We start from the raw sequence: 20,738 nt of genomic DNA on the forward strand, positions 1-20,738 counted from the left end.
TCTTCATCGTTAATTCCCGGCAACTGCAGACTGATGACCAGGAACCATGGGTAGCTGCAGCTCTATATAAACCCTCCACCTTCCTCCTACACTACCACCAACCTCCGTCCAATTATCACTTGATCTTCAATTAGAGAGAGAAGGAGAGATCTTGCTAAACGACTACTTAGTTTTTGCGTAGCTACCTTTCCTTTTGCTGAGGTTGATTCTTCTGCGACAGGATTTGTTCTAGAGAGATGAAGAGGCTAGACTCATGCAACCGTGACTTCATGGCTGAAGGGTTCAAACAAGCTCATATCATGGTAGACTTGATCGCCGACTACTACAAGAACATCGAGGAGTATCCCGTCCACAGTGTCGTCAAGCCAGGATATCTCCTGCAAACCCTGCCAGCCTCGGCTACTGAGCTCGAGACGGTGGTCATGGACTGGCTTGCCAGCCTCCTTAAGCTGCCCTCGTCTTTCATGTTCGCCGGTGGCAACGGCGGCGGCGGTGTCATCCATGGCACCACCAGTGAGGTCATGTTGTGTACAGTCATTGCTGCTCGCGAGCGCGCGCTCAACCGGATCGGCGGCACCAGTGGGAGCCGTCTAGTCGTGTACGCCTCCGATCAGACTCACTCCACATTGGCCAAGGCATGTAAGCTTGCCGGGATTGCACCAAGCAACATCCGGGCGCTGCCAACGTCAACCAGCCATGACTTCGCGCTCTCATCCAGCTTGGTCCGAGCAGCCATGCAAGCAGAGGTAGCAGCTGAAGAAATCACTTGTTAGACGCCGGTGGAAGCGGACGAAGGGTTCGAGAACCGAGACGGTTCGCGCTGGTGTGCTTCAGGATGAAGGTGGAGGCGGGGCGGAAGCGAACCGGGAGCTGATGGAGGCTGTGAACCGGACCGGGAAGGCGTACACGACTCACACGGTGGTGGGCGGCGGCTACGTGCTCCGGTTCGCGGTGGGCGCGTCGCTGACGGAGGAGCGGCACGTGGATGGTGCGTGGTCGCTGGTTCAGGAGAAGGCGAAGGAGTTGATGAGTGGTGCAGGACTCGATCGTCGTGGTGGAGAGTGAAGGTTGAATAAGCAGTTGTATTAGGATTGGAACCGAAGGTTGTGCAATAAAGTCTTGGGTAATAAAGTCAAGTTTTGATTTTCTTTTGCAGCGACAATTTTTTCCGTCGGGAAAAGATTGTTTATGTCTTCTTTTCCTTGTGACGCCACGGGGCATCGAAGAAGTCTGAATTACGAAAATTATTTTACATGGTTTGCGTGACAATTATGAACTTTGAAGTCAAGAATTCGCCAATTGGACTTAAACAAGTTACAGGACTACTAAAAATGTTTAAAAATTGTCACAAGAGCGAAGAGTACTAACCGAGACACAGGTCATTAAATTTTTTCAAAATTTTTGAAAAGGCTAAAATTTTACAAAGTTTATAATGTTTTAAATGATAAATTTTCGTTCATCAAAATGTAAGGAGACTGGACATGGCCCTTTCAACCCCTTGGATAAGGTTCATGCCAAGATAAACACCAACAAACGAAGGCAAAGGAGATTGGCGCAACTGTCAGGATGGATGCCCCAATCACTAAGGCATTCTGTACTACAAAAAAGAAGCCACCAACATGCAAGCTAAAGTGCCCTACCAACATACAAGCTGAAGTACAGCGGTGCGGGGCACTTTGAGAACACTGTTCCAAATCGGCAATGGCTGAGGACCCAGCTAATTTAAATCAAAATCGACATATAATTGAGTTTTGTTGGTTCTTTTTTACCTCTACCAAGTAGAATGAAGATTGAGACAATATATTATTATATTGGTGACAATATAACTGTAGGTGTGGGGTTCTTCGTAATATTATTTGAAATTGTGATGAATGAAATTAGGAGGTGAATTCTCCAGCAGGTAATGCACTATATGAGGGATATTGGGTTGGAAGAATGTGGAGTGAAGCTGGTTATATGTGTCATCTTGTTTTTGTGAATTACTGAATTACAAAATGACCATAACACCCTCAGTCTGCAACCTTGACATGGAACAAAAAAATAATAATTTCAAAAAAAATTCCATTTTTTAAGAATAGGTAAAATGTCTTCATTTCTGGTGCATGCCGTTATTAAGGCTCTGCATCAGGTACACCCAGCAAGATAAGAAGATGGGCTCGGCAACAATTAGAACAAAAATATATTGCTTAATATAATATGTAAATGTGATTAATTATAGTGAATGTATTTAAATGCAGAATGGTGGGTATTATGAGAACAAGGAGGGCTATGTGATGATTTTCAAAGGACAGACAAAGCCACATGCAAAGAAAGACGGACAGAAAAGCAGGGGCGGAGGTAGGGCCGCCAAGGTTATGGTTTCACTCCAACCAAATGAAAAAAATATATAATGTAAAATTTGAATTTTTTTTTTTCATGTATTTTTTGAATTGTAGTTCAGTTTGGCCCTACCCAAATCTAACTTACAAAACGCAGCCCCATTTGACCGGCTCTTAAAAAAAATCTTGCTTCTCCTCTGCAAAATAGGATTTTTTTTTGTACTTGACATCACGTATCTTCTTCTCTTCTTCTCGATCTTCTCTTCTTCTCGATGGTAGTTGTCAACCTAATTCAATTATGAGACACTGCGAACTTTGTAATCATGGTCGATGGTGACCTTTGTGAAGACATTTGGTCCCAGTCATAACTTTTAGAGAGAGATTTTTTTTTGCCTAGAAATGACTTTGATCGGTGCACAAGGACAAAAAATATTAAAGATCTGTGCCGATGCTTGATTTTAATAAGAAATCACACACAGAGAGAAAGAGAATGAGAGGGAGAGGGAGAGTAATATAAGCATAAATCAGTATAAGCCACACTGGTATTTATTGATGCATGGAAAAGCACGCGTGAATAAAAATTACATCTTTACCAACGTTTTCGTTTGAATGTCAATAAAGGGGAAAAATTGCTGACGGTTGGTGGATCTGAAACTTCTTGCCGTTGCAGAATTCATATGAAAAAACATATAGTGGTGAGACTATTCACCGAATAGATTATTGTGCCTGCCAATCATTACTGACGTTTACCTGAAAGCGTTAGCAAATATGTGTACCGATATGTACAATCAAGGTCTTTATGAATTCATTGTCCGTTGCTGTATGTGAAGCAGCCTATAATGCTGAGAATATTCACACCGACATTTCCAAATACCAACGTTATGTGTGTCTATAATGACAAGCAAGGATCCTTGTCATTGAAAGTTCATTGGCTTTGTTTGTTATGTGAAAAAATCATATAGTGGTGAGAATATTCACAGTATAAGTCCACAAAGTGAAAGCTTTCACCAATGCGAATTAAGTGTCATTAAAGATCAACCGTTAATAACGTTTCCCTAAAATTTCAGTAAATGCACAAAAAAAAAATCCTGTATTTCAAGTTCTCAGTGACTTTCTCCCCATGCATTTCATATGCTCAATTTTTTATTACTTATATTCATTTCAGTTTATATTGCAAAAAGGTGGATGTCAGTTGCCATTTCAACTGTGGATGCTAAACTTTATTGCGAGTTCCTCCTTTATTTTCATTTTTTGGTCTTCTTTTTCTTATTTCTCATTGTTAATAATTTTATGTAGGTAGCATTTGACAGCACTAGCATCAAGAAAATGGGGATTTGCTTCCCCATTCTTGAAACAGGGCATATGCGATTCACTGGATTTCCATTTCATGGATTTTTTGTTGAATTTTTTGAAAGAACAATGGACCAGCTAGTCGGCAAGCCTAACCCTCCAAACCAGAAGTCTTTTTAAGCGAATGGCATGCATATAGTATCAAAACATTGCAGTAACTGATCTTTATGTGCAATGCAGTCCACAATTTCCATTTGTTGGGCAAGTAGTTGATTTGCTGTAGCATTAAAAAATATACAGAAGATAAGCTCGGTCCCCTAACCAGATGCTTAATTTCCTCGTTTTCACTGATTCTCTATATGCGCAAGTTGGAGTTCATTTGATAATTCTAAGTTTCTAACTACCACTTCGAATTCGACGATGAACGGAATAAGCAGATCTATGCACCATCAATCGAAACATTTCCAGTTAGGAATGCTCAGTGGTTCTAAATCGTACATGAATTTGCAGGAAGAAGCGTCAAAATAGTTCCATTGATCCAGCTAATATTTATTTCCAACAAAATATGTCTTTCTTCTCAAGCAGGTGAAAGATCCAAAAACCACCCATGGAGGAGGAAGTAGGCCCAGATGGCAGGAGAGATGCCTCCAAACAAGAACCCACCAGAGATGGCAGATCAGCTGTTGTCTACAATAAAAAGCTTGGTTGCTTTCAGTGGTGGACCCAGAAATTTTTGGCTATGGGGTACTATGTACTAGTTAGTACCTTGGGCTGGTGTGGGTGGGTGCTCACGTCAGCTCCACGCTGGTTCCGCTACTGTGTGGAATGCCCATAATTTTAATTTTATGAAAAGAAAAACGGAAACCGAAGGCGTGAAGAATGCTCGTAATGTTAATTTTATGGAAAGGAAAACGGAAACCAAAGCGGGTACATGCACGAACAAACTTGAAACTAAGTAGGCAAAAACGTGGGACTATCTTCTAGTTGCTTCCATCTTCCTTTGGTCAAGGTGGGCATCCACGCTCAGCACCGCACCACCATACTAACCTTGTTAACAATGCCAACTGGACAAAGATCTGACAAGTGGAACAAGAAAGCAATAAACTGCACAGTAAAACAATATCCAAAAAGGAAGAACAAATAAACCCTATACTTATACTTATTGCTACTCGATAAAATACCGAGCATTGCATGCTGTAACAAATCGATCGAAGTAAAACGCCGACATTCTCAAGACGGCACTGTAGAGCGACGGGGTCGCCCCATGGCGCAAGCACAGTAACAATGGCAGAGCTAAAAAGAAAAAAGGGTGGTTACTCAATTCACAGATTTATATTTTCAAAGGGCCACTATGCAGAATGATTCGCACTGGTGCTGGTAAGCGGTCAGTTTTTATTTAAAATTTTTGTTTTTTAGGCACATATATTTGGGATTAGAATTTCATTAATTGTACTACAAAAAAAAGGTTTTTATTGGCATGAAAAATGTTAGTAAAACAAGCAAAAACATGAGTAAATGTTTTATTCTCGCTTTATGAAATCCGTCAGTATAGTGTCACTGATTAATGTTTCATGGACTAGTAGGAAAACCACCAATAAATGATTTTTATTGATGCAAGTGGTCGTCGGTTCCCATTGCTAGTTTCACCAAAGAAGCTGACCATGAGTATCGTCTCTAATTTTTACTGATGGCCTACCTCTTCAGTGTATTTTTTGAAATGCCAAACATAAATACATCAAAAAATTGCTTTATTTTATTGGTAGATGTATGCTTGTTGATAAAACCAGCTGTTTTACTTCGTATTAATCACGTCACTCGAAACCACACATCGGTAAAACTAGCTTCTTTTTATGGGAAATGGACCTCGGTACAAATCCTTTTTATCAACTTTCAGAACTGGACGTCGCTGAATGTTTCACTTTTACCAGTGTTTGAAACATGAATGTCGGTAAAAGCCCAAATTTAACGGCGCCCTATTGCGACAATTTAACGGTCACCTAAAAATGTTCCTAATACCTCACGAAATATCACTTTTACAAACGGTAACTAACTATTCCCATGAGTGCATGTGTGCGTAAATCAACTAGTTAACTCTATGGTCGGATGAGTTTTCTTATATTTTGTGGCGGTAAAAATCATCAACAATGATGCATCCCACGACTCAAGTTGCATTAAAATGTGTAAAGAAGATCACCTGTCAAGTCAAATTCTCTAGCTTGTATGCACACATCAAATTTTATGTGATCATGAACACATAATTTGTCACTATTTAGTGTTCCTACCTAAAACCTTGGATCTGAGTTCAGTCCAGTTATACAGGGCAACCCATATGAATCACTACCAGTCAATTGATTGTTAAATATATATTTTATGTATTATATAAAAAAAAGGCTTTACAAGCCCCATCTGCCCAAAAGCTGCAACTATATATATTGATGATTCGTAATCAGCAATTTTACGAGTAAACCAATAAAAACTTCAGGACTCTGAAAAATTCTCACGTTAATTGGGGAGCTAGTAATATTTTTCCTCTCGCTTTAAGGGACATAGCGTAACTGGTCGAGTTAGGGGCCTGTATTAAGGCAGGTCTCTAATTCGATTCTTGTGGGCGTTATGTTCCTGTGTCTTAAAGCGGTAGGGCGCGACATTTAAGCTAAAGGGTGCACCGCTGCTATCGTTGACACCGATGCAGCCCAAGACCCCGAGAGGGCGTTGGGACAAGTCGAGGCCTTGCTTGAGCGGTGGGGTTCACCCCCTCGCTCACCCAAACCTTCTTCCTCTCGAAAAACGCACCACGTCAGGACAAGTCTTTATTAACGTCTTCCTCGAGACGTACTCGATATGCACGATTAAAAAAAAGCCAGAGATACGTGTCATAGGTTTACTTGGGGATCGAACTGTCGACGTCCAGAGATAAGCATCTAAGTAGTAGCATGAAATGATTGAACGGTAACTTTGTATTGACAAGGATATTTCTACCCAAATACCAAAGTTCATCCATTAAAATCAGGAATTTGATGGCTTATATAATTTTATTTCAATTTACACAAGAAATACCTAGTTTTTTTTCCAAATGAGTTACATCCTATACGAATGTACCGGGAGATTACTGAAGAGACGTGGGGAATTAAAGTGCCGTGGACGGAAGGAAGCTATCCGTGATTTGTGCTAGTGCATGATTGCCAGCTTGAACAAGCTACACAGAAAGAAAAATCTCTCTCTCTCTCTCTCTCTCTCTCTCTCTCTCTCTCTCTCTGTATATATATATACTTCTTTGCTGTTGGGGTGATTTTAGTAGAATTTGGCTTTAGCTTGTCTGTTTTTCTGTTTTTTCATTGAAATTCATATATAACATGGTTAGTGCATGCAATGAAAGGTGTAGGAGTTGCGAGACAGCCAATTTTATTTTTGAATTTCTGAACATCAATTCTTTGTGTTGTAAAAAAAAAAAAAAAAAAAAAAAAAGCCTACCAACCAGAAATTTTTCATGAGAACCAAACTATGGTTTCAAATTTTAATAGAAGCCAAAATATCATTTTTCTAAATTTTTATGGAGAATATATGAAATTTTTTACAATTTATATGTATTTTTTTTTTTAGACAAGGGCCTCGGTCCCCCTTGCTCCATTTCTAGGGACAAAAACACCAAAAGCTAGTCATTGGAGGACCATAGTTGGAAGGGAGATTTGGCCTTCACAGCCGGGTGGTAGGTTTCTCCCACTCATGTAAAGCTATATAATTTTATAAAATAAACTTTTGATGCTAAATTTTAATTTTTTACATTATTTTATAGCTAATTTAGATTTGTTTTCATCGTCAAATTCGTAACTGCAGTCAAGGCATCGTGAACCATAAATAATTTAAATAATCATCAAACAGCTCAAGAAATCACTTATTAGATACATATCACTTTGAGTCGAGAATCATATGTTTACAATAAATAAATCATTTCCGCCCATCTAACTTAATTACTAATTGGTTTCTTGTATAATAATGGCATTTTGTAAGGTTAGATTGCTTCATTATCTAGGGGCATTTAATAGCCTTAGATTTAAGATGTTTGAGAATTTCAATCCGGACCTACCTCTCATGCAACATTAAATACGAAGTTTTGGTTATTTTTTTTTTCACATAATAGTAAAATGCCATGATTATCAGCCTCGGATTTGAGAACCAAAACACAAATAGAACTAAATGTCACGAGCACAAGAATCTAACCTTCCCGTCCATTGTGTAGCTTAGTGTACGAAAGTCACAAGACATAGTTCCCTTTCGTCTGCGTATGGCAACATGCCAACCCGTTTTTTGCGTCGCAGACAATAATTTCACATCTAGTGGCTGCACGAGATTCGTGAGGTGGAAATGTAGTCAAGGTTTTTTTCTAAAGATGCCGACAAACCTTGTATAATACAATGGCAGAGCTTTTATAATGATAATAATCATGGAAAATACTTCTCCGTTCATTACCAAAGGTCTCTCTATTTTCTTGCGTAGGTTGGAAAATGTTTCCCGGTCTCTCGATTTTCTTGGGTCGGTTAAGAAACTGCCATTTGCAGCTAAAAAAATAAATTACTGAAAACATATGAATCTATCCAAACTTGACCCCCTAGTTGCGCTGGGCACGTTTTTATTGAATTAGTCTATCATGCACAATTTTTTGTGTAGTATGACCAAAATATCTTTAAAAAATATATAATTCAAAATAAAAAAAGTAAGAAAACAAAAGATATTTTTTAAATTATAAAAGTATCCATTGTAAAGGATACTGTACGCAATAGCGCAGCTAGGGGTGAACAACGAGGTCGAGGTTGAGCTCGAGCACAACTCGTTAAAGGTCGGCTCGTGAATGAGTTCGAGCCTAGTCATTTGCTTAACGAGTCGAGTTCGGGTTCATGAGTCAACTTGTTCAAATAATCTAATTGAGTTCGATTTTAACACGTAACTGTCGAGTCGAGCCTTAATCAAGTTTGTCGAACCTTAATCAAGTCGATATATTGAAACAAGTTTAAGAGTTTGTCGAGCCTTAATCAAGTCCAGTTCGAGTTCAACACGTAATGATGAATATCAATTCTATTCAAATGAGTTTGTCGAGCTTTACCCGAGTCGAGCTCGAACTCAATATATAACAATGAATATCAATTCTATTCAAACGAGTTTGTCATTGCTTACTTGAGTCGAACTTGAACTCAATGCGTAACTGCTGAGTCGAGCTACTTCCATGGAGCTATTTTCGAGCTTGAGCCGAGTCAAGCTCCAGGTTTCATTAATTAAGCCAAGCATGAGTTGAGTGAACTCGGGCTCAACTAGACTTGTGTTCACCCCTAGGCGCAGCCAACTTCTACCTAGTCTGGGTAGCCGAGCTCTTTTAATTTGGCAACGGTGTCGATGTGGGATTTAGCAGCATCTCGTCTCCCATGAGATCGAATTCTCATCAGAATGGAAGAGTTTAGTCAGATTGCTTAATGATGTCTTCATTTAAAGAAGAACCTGTGGAGATTGTTTGATGCATATGCATAGCTTGCAAGTGAAAAAGAGAAGAGGTGTTCATGAGACCATGAACAATAAGCAGGGTCATGTGGTCGGCGCTGCCGCTTGGTGAGTACAGAGTGAACTGTTTTTTTTCACTTTTTACTAAAAGCAGGGGCGTGTGGAGAAACGAATTTTCCTTTTGTAAAAGGGTTCGCGTGTTCTTCATGTTCTTTGTTTTTTAACAAGATGGTGAAAGTGATGGATCCAAACTTGGTATGCATGCAATTCTCGTTTTAGTTTCAATTCTCTCCATCGTCATTTCCGCGCAAGTGCGGACTGAAGACCAGGAACCATGGGTAGGTAGCTACAGCTATATAAACCCTCCACCTTCCTCCTGCACTACCACCAACCTCCGTCCAATTATCACTTGATCTTCAATTAGAGCTAGAGAGAGAGGGAGAGATCTTGCTAAGCGATTGATTCTTCTGTTACAGGAGAGATGGGGAGCCTACGCCAAGATTCATGCAACCCTGACTGCTGCATGACTGAAGGGTTCCAGCCCTTACAGGCAGAAGAGTTCAGGAAACAAGCTCATATCATGGTCGACTTCATCGCCGACTACTACAAGAACATCGAGAAGTATCCCGTCCGCAGTGTCGTCAAGCCAGGATATCTCCAGCAAGCCCTGCCGGCCTCGGCGCCGTACCACTCGGAGCCGCTGGAAGATATACTTGACGATGTTCGGAGGCTGATCATGCCGGGAATCACACACTGGCTCAGCCCCAACTTCTTTGCGTATTTCCCAGCCACGTACAGCACCGCCGGCTTCCTCGGTGAGATGCTGTCTTCCTCCTTCAATGTCGTTGGCTTCAACTGGCTAGCGTCGCCGGCGGCCACTGAGCTCGAGACGGTGGTCATGGACTGGCTTGCCGGCCTCCTTAAGCTGCCCTCATCTTTCATGTTCGCCGGTGGTAACGGCGGCGGCGGTGTCATCCATGGCACCACTAGTGAGGCCATGCTGTGTACAGTCGTTGCTGCAAGGGAGCGTGCGCTCAACAGGATCGGTGGCGCCAATGGCGGCCGTCTGGTCGTGTACGCCTCCGATCAGACCCATTCCACATTCGCCAAGGCATGCAAGCTTGCGGGGATTGCACCAACCAACATCCGGGCACTTGCAACGTCAGCCAGCCATGACTTTGCGCTCTCGCCCAGCTTGGTCCGCGCGGCGATGCAAGCAGACGTAGCAGCAGGGCTGGTGCCACTGTATTTTTGCGCGACGGTGGGGACGACGTCCTCGAACGCCGTGGACTCCGTCCAGCAGCTCGGCCAGGTTGCGGCCGAGTTCGGAGCTTGGTTCCATGTCGATGCGGCCTATGCAGGCAGCGCCTGCATCTGCCCCGAGTTCAGGCCTTACCTCGACGGGGTTGAGCTAGCCGACTCGCTCAGCATGAGCCCACACAAGTGGCTGCTCTCGGGCCTAGACTGCTGCTGTCTATGGGTCCGTGACTCGAGCGCGCTGACTCGAGCGCTGTCCACCAACCCGGAGTACCTCCGGAACGAGGCGAGCGAGTCGAAGGCGGTGATCGACTACAAGGACTGGCAGATCGGAACGGGGCGGAAGTTCCGGGCGCTCCGCCTGTGGATGGTGCTGCGGAGCTACGGGGTGGCGCGGCTGCAGTCGCACATACGCAGCGACGTGAGGCTGGCGAAGCGGTTCGAGGGTCTGGTGGAAGCGGACGAGCGGTTCGAGATCGTAACGCCGAGACGATTCGCGCTGGTGTGCTTCAGGATGAAGGTGGAGGCGGGACGTGACGGGGCGGAAGCGAACCGGGAGCTGATGGAGGCTGTGAACCGGACCGGGAAGGCGTACATGACTCACACGGTGGTGGGCGGCGGCTACGTGCTCCGGTTCGCTGTGGGCGCGTCGTTGACGGAGGAGCGGCACGTGGATGGTGCGTGGTCGCTGGTTCAGGAAAAGGCCAAGGAGTTGATGAGTCGTGCAGGACTCGATTGTGGTGGAGAGTGAAGGTTGAATAGCTGTTGCATTACGATTGTTATCAAAGATTGAGCAAAAAGTCTGGAGAAATAGAGTCAAATTTTGATTTTCTTTTCCTTTTTCCGTGGAGAAAAAATTGTTTATGTCTTCTTTTCATTTTTGGCAGAACAACACCCAACTTTCGTAGATCTGACCTGGAGAAATAAAGTCAAATTTTGATTTTCTTTTCCTTTTTCTGTGGACAAAAAATTGTTTATGTCTTCTTTTCATCTTTAGCAGAACAACACGCCAACTTTCGTAGATCTGACCTTCTCGTAACAAACACGGAGCATCAAGGAAGTTTGAAACTATGCATCTGTTCGCAGTTTGCCGGTATGTTAAGCCAATGGTAACAAAGGCCTCTGCAGTGGATCTACTGACACGCATGTAGTAACAATTTATAGCAGTTTAACAGCTGTTTATAATTTTTCTGAAACATTTTTTAAATTCTTGATCGCCTTGAAACTATGAGTTAAATATATATAAAACCTTTTAAATACATGATAAAATAATTGAAGGTTTTGTTTATGTGCACATGCACCGGAAAAAAAATGGAGTACTTGGGGTATTTTTGGAGACTTTTTAAAAAGAACTTTTTTTTTAATTTTAATTTGTTTTCACTAAACTTTTTTTCAACGATATTCTAATCATTATATTTATAGTGCACTTCTTTTTTAGAAGGACACGGTGAGTATAACCAGTTTATTTACATCACTAATTTATATATATATTTGACAGGGGTGGGTACATATAGTGGTAGTCCTCTTCCTTATTACCAGTTGCCGCTGCAGCCCGGTGATGGGCTCATGTTGAAGAGTGGTATGCACTCGCTCTAACATACTTATGAGTTTAAAAGAACTTCAAGCTCTTCCGTTGAGAGGTTTATTCAAGCAAATGGTATCAATATGACACATTAGTTGATGGGTGTATCATGAGTCCATTTATATCTTAGTATAATCATGAACCTTGGAGGTAGGAGGAAGGAGGATAACTTAGACCTTTCTTCCACAGCTTTTGTTCACATGTACTCAATGACCAATTCACTAGACAGCTTTCGTTCACATGTACTCAATGACCAATTTAGCAATCTGGCTTAATCAAATTGATGGATAGTTTGCTCTTGCTCTAACATACTTGTGAGTTTAAAAAAACTTCAAGCTCTCTAGTTGAGATTTGTGTCTATCCAAGCCAACAGTATCAATGTTATACTTTAATTAATGGGTATACCACAGATCCATCTATATCATGTTGAAGAGTGGTATGTGCTCGCTCTAGCTTGCTTATGAGTTTAAAAGTACTTCTAGCTCTTTAGTTGAAATTTATGTCTATCCAAGCAAACGGTATCAATGTGATATTTTAGTTGATGGGTACATCAGATATCTATTCATATCTTAATGCAGTCATGAACCTTAGAGGTTGGACAAAGGGGATGGTATTGACCTTTCTTCAGCAGCTTTCACTCACCCTCAATTAATGACCAATCGTACTGAGGGTTCTTCGTAATGTTATTTGAAATTATGATGAATGAAGTTAGGAGGTGAATCCTCCTGCCGGTAATGCACCATATGAGGTCATGAAGCCTCCTGTCCTGGAACCGTACATGTGGGCAGCCGGCCGGCCGGCCCCCCGTTGCCAGCTTGTTCTTATTTAACCATGGAAAACCGTCACAAGCTACAGCAACATCTCAAAAACGACCGGCCCGACCCTTCCCCTCTCCTCTCTTCCTCTCCATCTTCTCTGGTACACTAAATGGTGGCTATTATCAGAACGAATAGGGCTGTCTTGATATCAAAGGACAGACAAAGCCACATGCATAGAAAGACGGACTGAAGAGAATCTTTCCGATACTTGATATCACACATCTTCCCCATTGTACTTGTTAACCTCATTCGTAAAATTGTGAGACACTGCTTACTTTCTCGATTGTAATTTGTAATCACGGTCGATGGTGACCTTCTATAGATAAGGAAAATATTTTTTTGTGAGACATTTGGTCCCAATCATAACTTTTAGAGAGAGAATTTTGCACAGAAATAACTTTGATCAGTGCACAAGGACAAAAATATTAGAGATCTGTGCCCATTATTGATTTCAATAAGAAATCACACATTCAAAAAGAGAATGAGAGAGAGAGGGAGAGAGGATTATAAGCATAATTCAATATAAGCCACACTACAAAAATATGGTATTTATTGATGCATGTAAAAGCACGTGTGAATAAAAATTACATTTTTACTGACGTTTTCGTTTGAATGTCAATAAAGGGGGAAAATTAGTGACGGTTAGTGGATCTGAAACTTCTTGCCGTTGCAGAATTCATAAGAAAAAAGATATAGTGGTGAGAGTGGAAACTTCTATTGTGGCTGCCAATCATTACTGACGTTTCCCTGAAAACGTTAGTAAATATGTGTATCTATATTTATAAGCAAGGTCTGTATCAATTCACCGTTGGGTGCTGATATGTGAAGCAGCCTATAGTGGTGAGAATCTTCACCGGTATTCTACTTTATGATACCAACGTTTCGTAATAACAATGTTTATCTATAGTTATACTGATAAGCGAGAATCCTTGTCATTGAAAGTTCATTGGGTTTTTTTATTATGTGAAGAATCATATAGTGGTGATAATATTCACAGTATAAGTCCACAAAGTGAAAGCTCTCTCCAACGTGAATTAAATTTCATTAAAGGCCAATCATTACTAACGTTTCCCTAAAAATTTCAGTAAATGCACAAAAAAAAAAAATCCTGTATTTCAAGTTTTCAGTGACCTTCCATAAAACGTCAATAAAAATCTCATTTTTCTTTAGTTATCAAAGAGTTTATGATTTCTGGTGACATTGGCGGTATATGACAGTAAAAGTTTCAATTATTTGATCTCCCGTATTTTCTAACATTTAGATTTCCTCTCATCCTTCCTTTCCCACTCATATCTAAATTTTTAGTTATGAGAAGACATTCGCATCAGTAAATCTCAAGCCGGTTTACGTAGCATTTGACAGCACGTGGATTAAAATCTTGGGATCAAAATCCCTGGATTTTAATCCTAGAATCATGAAAATGGGGATTTTTATCCCCATTCTTGAAACAGGGCATATGTGATTCATCTGGATTTCCATTTCATGGATTTTTATCCAATGTCTGTTTGTATCACTGCAAACTCGAAGTCATTTTATGCGAATGAAACATATAGTATTAAAACATTGCATTAACCGATCTTCATGTGCAATGTTGTCCACAACTTCCATTTGTTGTGCAAGGAGTTGATTTGCTGCAGCATTAAAACACAACAGAAAATAAGCTCAATCCCCTAACCAGATGCTTAATTTCCTGGCTTTCACCGATTCTCTGTATGTGCAAGTTGGAGTTCCAATTGATAATTCTAACTACCAATTCCAATTAAACGATGAATGGGATAAGCAGATGTATGTGTTGAAATAAGAGAGAAAGAAAGATCGAGCAAAGACACAAAGCTTAACGTGGTTCGGCCTGATCAGTGGCCTACATCCACACACAAAAACAACATAATGGCTGCTTTCACACACTAATAACAACAAGTTCTTTTACAGGTGAGAGACACAAAGAACTTCACGCACCTCATCTTGAGAGAACTGACCAAAGGAAGGAAATGATAACTGTCAAAAAATAACTGCCAACATAAAAAATAAAAAACCAAAAAATGGCACACGTCCTTATAAAAAATAACTGAACATTTTCTTCAACACTCCCCCTCAAGTGGGGCGTAGAGATTATAGCAGCCCCACTTGAATTTTAGCTCCTTAAGTCGTTTCTTATCCAAGCCTTTAGTTAATCCGTCGGCAAGCTGATCATTGCTTCTAGTATATGGAGTTATAATCACCTTTTGTTGAACCTGTTCACGCACATAATGGCAGTCAATTTCTATGTGTTTAGTGCGCTCATGAAACACTGAATTAGCTGCAATGTTTATCGCCGCTTGATTGTCACATTGCATAGGAACTGGTTTTTCAACCTTGAATCCTATTTCAGAAATGAGAGATTTAACCCAAACAAGTTCACACGTTGTAGTAGCCATCGCTCTATACTCTACTTCTGCACTGGATCGTGACACTGTATGTTGCTTTTTAAGTTTCCATGTCACTAAATTTCCTCCAACAAAAACACAATATCCTGATGTGGATTTTCTATCTGTGTTGCCAGCCCAATCAGCATCTGTGAATCCTCTAATATCAATGTTTCCATTTTCCTTGTACCATAATCCTTGACATGGAGAGCCTTTCAAATATCTCAAAATTCTATCAATAGCTTTCATATGTATATTCTTAGGAGAATGCATAAACTGATTGACCCGACTAACGGCAAATGAAATATCCGGTCGTGTTACCGTGAGATAATTCAGTCTTCCAACCAATCGTTGATATCTAGAAACATCTCCCAGAGCTTCATCATCTTCCACATCCAATTTTATGTAAGGTTCAATAGGTGTCAAGGCATGTTTAGCTCCAAGTTTTCCGGTCTCCTTAAGAAGATCAAGAGTATATTTTCTTTGAGACATAAAGATACATTTCTTTGATTTAGACATTTCTATCCCAAAAACATATCTCAACTTTCCCAAATCTTTTATTTCAAAAGTTTGGTGAAGGAATTGTTTGGTGGCAGAAATTTGGTTATGATCATTTTCTGTTACAATAATATCATCCACATAAACAAGAATTGTCACTATTGTCTCTTCAGCCCTTTTGAAGTTGCCTGCAAGACTACATTTGAATCCTCTGTCTTCTAAAGAGTGCTTAGTTTTTGATGTCATGCACGAGGAGATTGTTTAAGACCATATATAGACTTTTTGAGTTTGCACACTAAGTTTAGTTTTCATTTTTGTGGGTGCCCTGGAGGTAATTGCATATATATTTTCTCGTTCAAATCACCTTGTAGAAATGCATTTTTCACATCTAACTGAAATAGTTCCCAATTGAAATTACAAGCAAAAAATAATTCTGACAGTGTTCATTTTAAACACGGGAGCAAATGTTTCATCATAGTCCAATCAATGAGTTTGAGTGTAGCCTTTTGCTACAAGCCGAGCTTTGTGTCGCTCTATGGTACTATCACTATGATACTTGGTTTTAAAAATCCACTTATAGCCAATCACCTTCTTATCATTTGGCACTTGAACCAGTTCCCAAGTGTTATTTTTGTGAAGAGCATTTAGCTCTTCATTGATCGCTTCTATCCAAACACAATTCTTCATAGCTTCTTAATAGGAATTTGAATCAACAACTTTAGATATATTGCTCAAGTATGCAACATGTTTGGATGATACCCGATCATAACATAGATAATGATTAATTGGAAATGTTTGAGTAGAATAAGTAACATAGTCTTGCAAATACCATGGAGGGTACGTGTCCCTTTGAGGAATTGAATTTTGGATAGCTTCATTATCATTAAAAACACCATCACCATCATCAGCATCACCTTCATCTGTTACCTCATTAAAGTCTGCTTGTGGATGAGGTAAAACAATAAACACATCAAACTCTTTGTAGTCCTCCATTGTAGGTGTAACATTATGGTTTAATGACTCCCTCTTTCGCTCAATGGCCTTAAAGAATGGTTCCTGCTCATCAAAACAAATATCTCGTGTGATCAACACTTGGTTGGTTTCTAAATCGAAACACCGATATCCCTTTTTTGATGAAGAATACTCCGAGAAGACACATCGCTTGGCTCTTTGACTTAACTTGCCATATCCTTTGCATTTGACAAAAACTATACACCCAAAAGTCCTTAAGTGTGCAATTTTGATAGGTTGGTTCATAAGAATTTTCATTGGAGATTTATTATTCAAATGTCTTGATGTTTATAATATAACATGTTGTCATAACTGCATCACTCCAAAACCTTTTTGGTACTGACATTTGGAATAGTAATGAGCGAGTTGTTTCTAACAGATGTCTATTTTTTCTCTCAGCCACCCCCGTTCTGTTGGGTAGTATCTACCCATGTAAATTGATAAAAACTTCAGGACTTGATCTTGGAAAAGAGAGGCTGTCTCATAACTCTGAAAAATTCTCTCTAAAACCAATTAACGTGACATTAAGGGGGCGTTTGATACGCCGGAAATATACTGTAGCTGGAGAAAAAAAATTCAAATCTTAAAAATTTTTTCGGTTTATCAAACGCGGAAAAAAAAAAATCGACCGTTACAATCGATTTCAGAAATTTTTTTCTGGAAAAAAATTTCCACCCGAAGGGGTGGAAATTTATTTCCAGAAGAATTTTTTTGCCCGTTAGGCACTCTCGCTTCCTCTCGCCCGCGTCTTCCTCTCCCGCTCCCCGCAGCCTCCTCTGCGAGACTCTCGCAGATTTTTGGTTTTTTCTCGCTCTCTCCAGTTGCTCGCTCGCTCTCCCCTTCTTCAAGTTTCGGTGTTTTTCTCCTTTCCAGAAAACCCAAAGCTGTACCCAAAACGCAGCTGCGTTAGGAAAAACCCCAAGTTGTGTACCGATTCATCTGCGTTGGGGGAAATACCCACGAAATGTATAGATTAAACTTTCCATGTTCTTATCGTTGCTTGTTCTTCTCCTGCGATGATCCTTGCTTCTCACGCTGCTCGCTTCTCCGCTGCTATTTATTCTGATTGATCGCCCCCAAAAGCTTGAAGCAGAGGAATCGAATCTTATGAAGAGGCAAAGTAGTGAACCTTCGATCATCTTCTTCACCACAGGGAAGCTCCAGGTGGGTGATTCTATGGTCCCTTTTTCCCTCTTTATGTGCGTCTGTTTTTATCTAGCAATAGGGTGCTTCTGCGCTGTTTTCTCTGATTGATTGCCTCTCTCCCATTCCTGCTTTGTCCAGTGTTCATAAAGCTTCCGAAATCAACTCCTGCTGTCATCTAGTATTTCTTGATGTGTCTTATTTTTTTCCCTAGTCTCTGTTGGATTTTTTCTCTGCCATATAGTATCCCCAAAATTCTTGATGTCTTCCTTTTTCTTTGTTATATGTCAGATTAACATTGGTGTTTTAATTATTTTTTGATTGTTTCAGAACGTGCTTACGATCGATCGTAGGAGCGGCATCGGCCACGGCAGCGGGTTCGCGGTCGCCAGAGATGAGCTTGGGAATCTCTTCTTTGGGTTCTGGTCGCTCAAATGCATCCTCTTCCCTTCTTCCTTCTCCTCCTTCCTCTTCCTCCCTTCTCTTCCCTCCTTCCTCTTCCCTTCTTCCTCCTCCTCCTTCTTCCTCTTCCTCCCTTCTCTTCCCTTCTTCTTTCGCTCCCTGATTCCCTTCTCTTCCCTTCTACCTCCATCAAACAAAGAATTTTTTTCCTAGGAAAATTTTTCTTCCATAACAAACACAAACCGGTTTTGGAAAAATGAAAATTTTTTTCCGTTTCTTCAATTCCAAAATTTTTTTTCTGAAATTTTTTTCCCAGAAATTTTTTTCTGGCCATCAAACGGCCCCTAATTGAGCAGCTAGTAACCTTCATCCTCTCGGAAAACGCACCATGTCCGGACAAGCCTTTATGAGACGAACTCTATATGCACGATGTCAAAAGCAAGGGATACGTGTCGGTGGTTGATTTAGGGATCGAAACGTCGACAGATAAGCATCTAAGTAGCATAGCATAGGCTGGAACCATGGAATGAAATCAAGTGATAGCCATGTCATGAACCAGGGGCGCCAATTAGGCTATTAAAAAAAATCAAATTTAATCCTTTAAAATCAGATTTAATACATCAGAATTTGATGGCTTATATAATTTTATTTCAATTTACACGAGAAATACCTATCTTTTTTTTCAAATGAATTAAATCTACTTGCATATAGGAATGTACCAGGAGATTACAGAAAAGAGGTGGGGAATTAAAGTGCCGTGGATGGAAAGAAGCTATCTGTGATTTGTGCTAGTGCATGATTGGTAGCTTGAAGAAACCTGTGTGCAGCATTAGTCCTGACGATGCGTTAGCTAAAGAGAAAAGAAATCTCTCTTTCTCTCAATATATATATATATATATATTAGAGATTTATAGAACGAGAAAGAAGACCAGCTTTAAACTCTTTTGCTGTTGGGGAGATTTTCGTAGAATTTGGCTTTAGTGTTTCTTCTTTTTTTGTTTTTCCTTTGAAATTCATATATAGCATCGTCAGTGCGTGCAATGAATGGTGCAGGAGTTGAGAGACAGCCATTTTCTGTTTTGAATCCTTAAAACATCAATTCTTTGTGGTGTCAGAAAAGCTACCACGACCAAGCATAATGGGTTCTACTAGAGTCACAAAAAATTATGGTTTCAAATTTTGACAAAAGCTGAAATATCTTTTAAAAAATTTATACAAGATATATGAATTTTTTTAAAATTTATATATAATTTATTTTTGGAGAGTAGGTTAGGACCCTTGTCAGCCCCTTTTCTCTATTTCCAAGCACACCAACCCAAAGCACCAAAAGTTAGCCTTGTGACTTCGAGGACCATTGTTGGATGAGACCTTCAGCCTTGAACGGGATGGTTGGTTTCTTCCACTCATCTCAAAATACATAATTTTATAAAATAATTTTTTGATGGTAAATTTTATTTTTTTTCATTATTTTCTAGCTATATTAGATTTGTTTCCTAATGCTTTGCTTCATCTAAGCCAGGCGTGGCTTTCCTCGTCAAATTCGTAACTGCAGTCAAGGCATCATGAATTTCACAACTATCAATAATTTAAATAATCATCAAACAGCTGATGAGATCACTTCTTAGATATATGTCACTTTGAGTCGAGAATCAAAGGTTTATAATAAATAAATCATTTCCGCCCATCTAACTTCATTACTAGTTGGTTTCTTGTATAATAATGGCCTTCTTTAAGCTTAGTATTGCCACATTATCTAGGGGCATTTAATAGCCATAGATTTAAGATGGTTGAGAAATTTCAGAACCAGACCTGCCTCTCATGCAACATTAAATATGATGTTTTGGCCTTTTTATTTTTTACATAATAGTAAAACCCCATGATTGTTTACATTGTGGGTCTCACATAAAAAAAAAATTATGATTTTATATCAACCTCGAATGAATTTGAGAACCAATTTGGTAGGAAAGGAACATGACATAGTCCCCCATCGTCGGCGCATGGCAACATGCCGACCCCTTCTTAATTTCATTCGTGGTTGTAATCGACTCGTGAGGTGGAAAATGTAGTCAGGTCTTTTGATGAAGATGCTGAGCAACCTTGGATAATGCAATGGCAGACCTTTTATAATGATAATAATCATGGAAAATACTTCTCCCTTTATTACCAAAGGTCTTTATATTTTCTTGGGTAGGGTGGAAAATATTTCTCGGTTTCTCGATTTTCTTGGGTCGGTTAAGAAACTACCTAAAAGAATAAAATACTGAAAACATATTAGTTTATGGAAACTTGACCCCCTGGTTTCGCTGGGCACGTTTCTATGGAATTAGTCTATTATGCACAAATTTTTGTGCAGTATGACCAAAATATCTTTTAAAAAAAATCAAAATAAAAAAAAAGTAGAAAACTAAAGATAATTTTTTTTTAAATTATAAAAGTACCCATTATAGAGGATACTGTGTGCAATAGCGCACTTAGGGGTGAACAACAAACTTAGTTCGAGCTCAACTCGTTAAAGGTCGCATCGTGAATG

General features: G+C 40.0%; 2 protein-coding genes across 2 annotated transcripts; both read left to right on the top strand.

Moving 5' to 3' along the window:
• The first annotated feature begins 236 nt into the window (after positions 1 to 236).
• On the top strand, positions 237 to 1,065 carry LOC116264359 (tryptophan decarboxylase TDC2-like). Its single transcript, XM_031644502.1, has 2 exons — positions 237 to 746; positions 835 to 1,065. The coding sequence occupies exons 1-2, from the start codon at positions 237 to 239 to the stop codon at positions 1,063 to 1,065; spliced, it is 741 nt and encodes a 246-aa protein (XP_031500362.1).
• An 8,434-nt stretch (positions 1,066 to 9,499) lies between these two features.
• LOC116263822 (tryptophan decarboxylase TDC2-like) lies at positions 9,500 to 11,404 on the top strand. Its single transcript, XM_031643610.2, has one exon. It carries the CDS (start codon positions 9,577 to 9,579, stop codon positions 11,101 to 11,103), a length of 1,527 nt encoding a protein of 508 aa, XP_031499470.1. The 5' UTR covers positions 9,500 to 9,576; the 3' UTR covers positions 11,104 to 11,404.
• The last annotated feature ends 9,334 nt before the right edge of the window (positions 11,405 to 20,738 follow it).

This window comes from Nymphaea colorata, chromosome 11 (assembly GCF_008831285.2).
Source record: "Nymphaea colorata isolate Beijing-Zhang1983 chromosome 11, ASM883128v2, whole genome shotgun sequence".
NCBI classification, from domain to species: domain Eukaryota; kingdom Viridiplantae; phylum Streptophyta; class Magnoliopsida; order Nymphaeales; family Nymphaeaceae; genus Nymphaea; species Nymphaea colorata.